The sequence below is a fragment of the Chenopodium album genome, chromosome 11 (genome assembly GCF_948465745.1).
Source record: "Chenopodium album chromosome 11, dcCheAlbu1.1, whole genome shotgun sequence".
Classification (NCBI taxonomy): Eukaryota; Viridiplantae; Streptophyta; class Magnoliopsida; order Caryophyllales; family Amaranthaceae; genus Chenopodium; species Chenopodium album.
In genome coordinates, this window is record NC_137844.1 from 10885254 (window position 1) to 10893767 (window position 8514).

Here is an 8514-nt window from a genome sequence, read left to right on the forward strand (position 1 = left end):
GTCACCATATTCAGTTTGTCTGTACAAGACATTGTTTCAGAGGACTGTTGCATTTCTCAACTTAACATATTAGTCTCACTTATTTGGAGTTGATCAACAAGCAAAAAACAAATTTTCTCTCTATTCTATTTTATAACTTAGGTTGATAAGAGAGGGAGATTTATTAACGCGCTGAGATGACAAACATCACAGCTCTTTTTGCTGATCGGCGGGTACAAGACTTTCTATGATTCCATCCTCCGTTCATGCAGTGGTTGTAGGATTTCATTGACAGCTTCTTTTTGGATATAAGGAAATCTTTGTCCCAATTTTGAAGATTCTTATTCAATTTCTCTTGTTCCAGCTTCCATACTTGCATGATTTACCGTGTAGTATCATAATTTCAGCTGTCATAAAATTCAGATAAATAAATAACAGTAGATCACAAAGGATATAAAGGAAGAGGATACTGAAATACCTCCTGAAAAAATAAATCTCGACAAAATCAGAAATCTTAAATGTTTTGCAATAATTAAATACTGTTGGATCAACTAAATGTTTCGACAGCTATAAAGATGAAGACCTGGAAAAGTTTGCAGTTAAAATATTCTGCAATGTATTTCTGATCTGAAGGCTACTATGCTCATTGTAACACAGTAAGAATCAAGAAGGCCATGAAAAAGTTATACATTAGCATGTAATGTCGATAAATTATTCATTAACTGCCACATACATATGGTGATTAACAAAAAATGTTTAAGGATGCCTTTTCATAAAAGACTCCGAAAAAATAAAACAATTTTTGGAGCTTTCAATCTTAACATTATGAAATTTTCTTCTCCTTTTCTCTTGCTTTCCCTTATTCAGGAGAGGATTATCTATATATCTGAATGCTCTGATATCCAGAGCCATATCAGAGGAGCTTCATATACTACAGTGAGCATGAACTTTGTACTTCACTCTGACCTTCGGCTCCTAACTGTTACGAGTTCTGACACCTTTGATGTGTTGAACTTCCGCCCATATGTTAATTCAATGTAATGGAATCTTGATCATCAAAATAAGAATAATAAACAGCAGCAGCTAATTCTTGCACAGTAAGACTTAAAACCTATAAAATACCTTTGGAGCTCTGTCTTCTCAGAAATGCTACAATTAATTAAAATGCAGTGTACAGCCTAATATTCTGTGTTAATGTTCTCTGTCATACAAAGAAAAATTACTTTGGACTCTCAGTTTAGCCATTAGCATTTGACGATAATGCAGGAAAAACTCCATACTCAGAGCAGCATATATGAAGTAAGGAAGCAATGCAACCACGGAAACAAGAAGCGTAACAACCCAAAAAGATGGAGCAGATGCACATGCTTCAGCAAAGACTTTATATGCAGTAGTTGATATGTAAGGATCAATGGCTCCGTATGCTAAGAGAAATATGTACCAAAATAGAATGCTTCCCCAGATGACCAAGTGTTGGATGAAAGTGAAATATTTTATGGAAAGAGCCATTTGAGCATTCACTACACATAACACACAAGTGTAGAGTACGGCTCCAATAACTTCAAATCCAGCTACTTCACCATCTCTACGGAAGGCCTGATTTTCCAATGTGAAAATACAAAGATAGAAAATTGCCGTTGCACTAACTATCCCATTGAGTAACCAACCGAATATTCTTTTCCAGCTAAATAGGATGTTTTGTACACCTTCTTGGTGCAATTGAGGGTACTGAAAAGCAATCACATCAGTTATGAGAGCAGCAGGAGAGCAAAAGCGCACTGGCTAGTTGCAAGTACAGGAAGTTTAGACTAGTTACCTTGAGACATGACTCAGCAGGAATATCCTGATCAAGAACTCCAAGAGCAATCACAGGGAGAGATGTAAAGATGACATTGTAGAGGGTCAAAAACCAGTCGTTGTAAGCAGGTTCCCCAGAGAATGATGAGTATGCATCGTAATAGAAGAGTGTGAAGCCAAACAATATGTTCTTGTAGAAGAAATAACATATCTAGAAAATAACCAAGAGGATAAACAGTCAATTGCAAAGTTTTGCAAACTTATAAAGCAGTTCAAGTGCTCAACTTTGACTAGTCATACACTTATGCTCAAAGGTACAATATGTCATTACCAGTGACAAGAGGACTTAAACAGAAGAAGGAAACAGGTGGAAAAAAAAATACCATTGATGAGATCCTTCTGTGAAACCAATGCCCATGAACAAGTACCAAACGCTCCAAAAACCGAAACTGAGCTATTGCGATATCACTTGCCATGACCGCCTATTCTTCAAACAATCCAAATCTCAGAGGTTACAGCAAGCAAAGGAGTTGAGTTTTTTTTATGTTGTTTATTTATAATTATAATGTGGCATGAATGAAGGAGTTACATGTACCTGCATTCCCTCAAAGCCACTAATACCGATCCCAATATCTGCTTCTTGGAGCATGCCTACATCATTGCCACCATCACCAATCGCCAATGTTGTTCCTCTTCTAGTTTTGACCAGTTTTGTGACCTGCAGGATATTAATAACTCAATTTTTATTATACACATACAGTGCCTTCTATTATGCTGTCATTCTTTTTTCTGGAAGAAAGTGTATCTTTGTAACTTAGTCTGTAATCAAGTTTTGCATTAAGATACATGTAACATGGTGATAAATTGATAGCAAAAAATGATGAAAACTAAATTACATAACTTACTTGTGCTTTCTGTTTAGGAGATGAACGGCAGCAGATGACCGATGCACAACCCAGAGCAAGCTCTAGAAACATGTGTTGGACATCATCCTCCAATGCATAACTGAGTGACCTTCCATCAATAATTAGAGCCAGTGCCTCTGAGCTTCCATGCGATAAACAAAGCAGTTCCTTCCCCTCTCTTATGTCTTGGACAACCCTTTCTTTTAAAACCTAAATAATCTGAATTTTAGCAACAGGGTTGTTCAAGAAGATAGTCACCCCTAAAAAAGGGATCACTGGTAAGCGATGTCAATTAATACAGTATCCTCAAACAGAATAAGAAAAACAAACATTAGAAGTACGCAGCACACAAATAAACAATATGACACAACACCACTTGGAAGACGCCTTAACTTACTTTGTGTATGGAAGTCTTATCTGACACCTTAACGGATGCTTTTGCCCTATGTGACTCAGAGTTGATTACTATCTTCCTCATCCCTTCTCTCAACAAACTGCAAGCATAACTGTAAAATGAACAAAAATTAAAACCAAAGACAAGGGTACAATTTTAGATAGAAAGCAATACTTTCAAACAAAAATCATACCCAACATTAACAGCTGTTTCAATTTTATCCCCGGTTAGTACCCATAACTTAATTCCAGCTTGTGCTAGTTTTTCAATGCATTCAGGAACCTGTTTAGTGAAAAAGAATAAAAGGATGAATTGGAAAATTGTGAACCAACCTCTCTTGCACATAAATACAATGGCAATGCAAAATATTAATGAGGAACTCCAGATATATCATCCTCAGAATACCACATACCCCTTTTTGGAGCTTATCTTCTACGGCTGTAGCTCCAAGAAGAATCAGATTTTTCTCAAAGTCTTCGGCCACTTCTTCAACCAATTTGTCTCGTTCTGCACTAACAGAGCTTTTGGCCACTGTATATGCCTCATTGAACGTCACATATTCATCTTCGTTTACTTCTCTATATCCAAGTATTAGAGTTCTCAAACCAGCTTCAGCATACCCCATAACATGTTCTCTTGTCTGCCTTTCAAACTCCCTCCCGTTATATGCTAGCCTTTCAAACATAACACTGATCCAGGACAGTTAAGGAAACGTGTATCACTAATTGCGTTATATGCTAGCCTTTCAAACATAACACTGATCCACACAGTTAAGACTATTAAATTCAGCTGTCAGCTGATGAGCATGGACTCATGCAATCGCTTATATCAGCAAATTGATCTAGGAGAACAAGGTAGTAGAGATTCGGCTATATTCAGAAGATGAATGATAGGAAATTAAGAGCATGATATACTTTTTCTATCTGGAAAATTAGATTAGAGAGGGGAGAGCAGGATTAAATGTTGTAAAACATGCCATTTGATATCTGCATGGAAGAAGTTAAACCTTCATCTCCTTTTATTTCTGATTTTAGTTCTCCCTACTCTCCTAGTTCTTCGTATCCTCTAATGCTTATACCCAACAGGAAGCTAAAATATAAACCGTGTAACATTAGCTGCATGGAAAATAAACAAGGAAAAAGGGAAGTAAAGCCAGTAATTAACTGCTAAAAACTGATCTAACTACATATTATGTCATGATACTAGAGCTCTAACATTTAATCCTTACAAACCTGTCAGCACCTTTACAAAGCAGTAGAAGTTTTCCTTCCTCGTTTTTCACAATCACAGACATTCTCTTTCTTGTGCTACTGAACTCTATGATATTCAGAAGTTCAAGAGTCCTGTAAAAAAGACAGCTTAGAAATTCTCTCATAGCACAAACAAGCAAGACAATATCTTAAGTCAAGTACCTTGGCAGGTACATCCTATTAGCAAAAAAGGCTAGTATAAGATTAAACCCTGATACGTTTCACAGGCTAACTCTTTATTCGCAAACTAAGACCTTAAACTTACTCGGACAAGATAAGATTAGCTTATTTTATTGATTTTTTTTAAGGAAAATGATAAACGATCTACGTGTGATTTTGTTATGAATTCCCAATTTAATTCCATTTTAAGAAGTATATTTAATGCTTATACATAGCCCTAATATATCATTATCCTTTTTTTTTTTTTAATACATCAGCCATGATTTTAAGACTGTTTCCATTAATTTTATCCAGCACTCTCCTCTAGAAAACCAACTAAGAGCTAAATGAAGAACTACAGGAAGGAAAATATAATTTGACTGAGCAAGAAAGTTACCTTTCAACCTTTGCACCAGACAGAGGATCCAACTCTCTCAAGGAGATGGTTGCTTGAGTCCTCTCATAAAACTCAAAACCAAGTTCTCTTGCTGAAATAACAAGTGCTGCCTCATCTGGAGATTCTGCTTCATATGATAAACTTCCTGTCTCTTCATCCGTTACAGGTATAACAGTATGGCAGATAGCCATAACTCGAAAGAACTTCTGTATAACATCAGACCTTTCTTCATTTACCCAGTTCCCATTTGTGATTCTATCATCCACAAAATTGTAGCCTCTAACAGTTGACTGATCTACAATATCGTTATCTTCAATATCCTCGTTCTCTTTCTCTCTTCTTATCACCTTGCCAATCAAAGGTATCCTCTTTCTCTTAGCTATAGCCCGTTCCACTGTTGTGATCACCTGGCCATATGCAGTTCCAGCAATAGAACACTTAACAAACTCCATCAAATTGCATGTTAAAGTTCCTGTTTTATCAGACAATATCACATCAACTTGACCAAGTTCCTCATTCAAATTTGAGGTACGGGCCTGTGCTGGCTTGTCACCTTCTTTATAATACATGTGTATATCTTTGTTAATAAACTCAGTCTGCAGAACTTTAACCAGCTCTATTGATACATACAATGAGATGGGAATGAGGTAACCATACAGCATAACAGCACTCAAAAAATGCAGTAAAGCAGCAAGTGAAGCATTTCTTGGATCATTGTATATTGTGGTATCATCAGGCCTTAAATACCATCTTGTCATAGTGATACCATCATCAAGGATATCCTCATTTGTGACTATCCCTAAAATAACAGATCCGAAAGTAGCAAGCAAAAATAGCAAGAAAAACAAGAAGAAAACTATTACATCTGTTCTCCTCTCAATCTTGCTTCTCTTTGAAGGGGGGTCCACTGAATTTTGGATGACTTTAGTATCATGACCAGTGAAGATTGAAACACCATAAATGTACTCAGTATTCCTCAGTTGGGATTCCCTCAGAAGCAGCTGCGGAGATGAAAGGGGGTGCTGTTGCCCTTTCAAATCCAAATTCCCAATGAAAGAATATAAGTTAGCATTTGGGTCTTCACATCTAATAATAGCTCTGAAGTTCTGAAACATCGAGTCCTCATTTAAGCCTGCAGTTACTTCCAGTGCTTGCTTTAGTTTCAGATTAGTTTCCCCATCAAGGTTAGTAGTTTCCACATAGCATATAGCCTCGTCATAACTTGAGGAAAGTAGGATAAGATCAGAAGGGAAGAATTCATCCTTTTCCACCTTCACTACATCTCCAACTCTTAAGTTCATCCATTTTGAGTCCTCAAAGTTGCCATTACCGCGATGAACCTTAGTCTTTCTATTATTCACCTCATTATCCTGACATTATTAACTTTCAAAATTACTTCCATATCATTACATCCACATATTGTTAAGTAGAATTTAATGTAATACGGAAGAAACACTAGTTTATCAGATGAAGTACTGTTGTAGTTACAAGCCTACAAACCATTTAACATCAAATGCAGGAATTAATCTACTCTTGTAAGTAGTGACATAAATCTTTCAAGGATGTTGATCAACATCTAACACTTCAACAAGAAATAACTTCAAAAATTTATTTTATTTCAATATTATTTCAGAATAGCAGGATTAAGACTGCATACTTAGGACAATCCCGCCCCCAAAACAGCACACACATCATAGCAGGATACACCTTATGTGCTGTTCTACTGACTTCTACATGTAACAATTGCAGTCAGAATAAGCATATGAACTAGAACTCAGACAAACTAGGAAAAAAAAGTAACACTGCAACATATGGAATTAGAGCATAAAATCCCTGTCATTACCCCCTCCGGCCCTCCCCCTTCTTCCCGGCCTAAATATATAAGAAAAACATTAGACTTGTTCAATTGCACATTGCTTCAATGCTAAAACTTCCATTACCTGCTTCCTGCGCTTGAAATCTTCAATTAATTCCTTCACCATTGTTACAGTCACAACTACCACAAGAGGGAGAACACTACTGACTGGTGGATTAGGAGCAATCGGAGTGAATGACAAGAATGCACACATGAGGAAATATAGATTGGCAATCCGCCTAAACTGCTCAAACAACGACTTGGGGAGGAATGAAGCAAGAGTATACTTAGTAGTTGTAACATAATTGTCACAATATTTAAGCTGTTCAGCTTCAAGACATTCAGGATCATTGCAATAAACTAACCTCGAGAATCCAGGCTTTCCGATCAAAGACCGATCACTTGGACTCTTAGACAACAATTTCTCCAATGATAAGGGATCAATTTTACCAAAATGCTGCTGCTTTTTCTTAACTCGACCCATTTCGAACCAGCAGTAATACTAAAGCTATTCCTTGCCTTAAAGATCCTACAATACTCGAGGAGCCTCGGCTTACAGGAAAAACTCACATAAATTGCCAGTAACTTCACCTTCTAACATCAGTTCTCCAAATATCACAAAACTAAGCAAAAAAAGGCAAACATTTGATAATACCAGAAAAGCAAAGATCTACTGCTTTTAACATCAGACATATATACAAATTCTTCAACAACAAAAGAGCGCCTTTTGAAAAGTTAGCTGCATATTAGAAGATTGTGAATTTGTGAGAAGATTACATGATTTGACTAATACAATCAAAGAAAAATGGAAGAACACGTATAAAAAATAAATGTACAAATTTAATATACAAAAGTAAAATACAGACAACACAAGGTGAATAGTTGATTACCTCCTGTTTTGACTTTTGTAGTTGAGAACTAAAGATTGTGCACAAGTTTCTCATGTCAGCTGAAGAACAGAACCACTGATTGCTTTTTTTTTTTTTTTTTTTTTTTTTTTTTGAAAATGAAATCTTGATTTTATTTTATACTCCGTTACAGAACTCTAGATAAGGTAACTCAAGGGAAATTGCCAAATATGGGTTGCTTTCTCTCATCTTCCAGGATAAAATGATTAAATGAATCAGAATGCTAATAGGACAAGAAATGTCCCCAAATAATTGGGAGAAAGCCCGACCAATGATACTTGGATATTACTCAATATAGGCGATAGGTAATCCCTAATCGGGATTAAATTTCGTTTACATTATTGTCCTTATAGCAAAATAAATAAATTAAATGATAAAATGTGATTGGAAGAGTAAATAAATGACGACGAGAAACTTTCCTTGCTATTGTGTCGTTGTGTGGATGAAGGCCCGCCAGATGCCAGTGATGTGATATGTCTCCAATTCTCCATAGATACGCTAAGTAACGCCATTCATCGTTATTCACATGTGAAAAAGGCTAGAGTGTACAAGTACTGTACATCTATGGGAGCTTATGATCGTGCCAAGTTCAAATTTGGGGAAAAAAAATCGAATCGAATCGAGCTCAAGTTGAGTTTAGCTTAATTGAATAGAGTTTGTAAGTTTGATGAAGTCAAGCTCACTCAGATTAAGATTTGATCGAGTATCTCAAGTAAATAGAGCGTTAAATTTACTCATCCTTGCTGCAGCACTTCAAAAGAGCTATGGATCAGAATAGCAAACTCCTAACATATACTCTTTTCGTTTTTAAATAATTGCCTCATTTCTCCATGTGCGGAATTTTAAGAGAAATTGGAGAAAGTAATAAAA

General features: G+C 36.2%; 1 protein-coding gene across 1 annotated transcript; it reads right to left on the reverse strand.

Moving 5' to 3' along the window:
• Positions 1-649: 649 nt before the first annotated feature.
• Positions 650-8265, reverse strand: LOC145567381 (putative phospholipid-transporting ATPase 9). The gene is made up of 12 exons (XM_081626644.1): positions 7627-8265; positions 6822-7475; positions 4882-6251; positions 4308-4418; positions 3488-3764; positions 3269-3357; positions 3079-3187; positions 2682-2891; positions 2372-2494; positions 2160-2258; positions 1796-1987; positions 650-1707 (listed from the first exon to the last, which is right to left on the reverse strand). The coding sequence occupies exons 2-12, from the start codon at positions 7218-7220 to the stop codon at positions 1171-1173; spliced, it is 3516 nt and encodes a 1171-aa protein (XP_081482770.1). The 5' UTR covers positions 7221-7475; positions 7627-8265; the 3' UTR covers positions 650-1170.
• Between the last annotated feature and the right edge of the window lie 249 nt (positions 8266-8514).

Bases quoted from the DNA above. Each gene is read 5' to 3' on its own strand.
- LOC145567381 (XM_081626644.1), bottom strand. From the start codon at position 7,220: ATGGGTCGAGTTAAGAAAAAGCAGCAGCATTTTGGTAAAATTGATCCC. The intron at 3,188-3,268 runs GTATGATTTTTG...TTCATTTTACAG, and splicing joins GAAACAGCTGTTAATGTTGG to TTATGCTTGCAGTTTGTTGA. The intron at 1,988-2,159 runs GTATTTTTTTTT...GTTATTTTCTAG, and splicing joins ACAGAAGGATCTCATCAATG to ATATGTTATTTCTTCTACAA.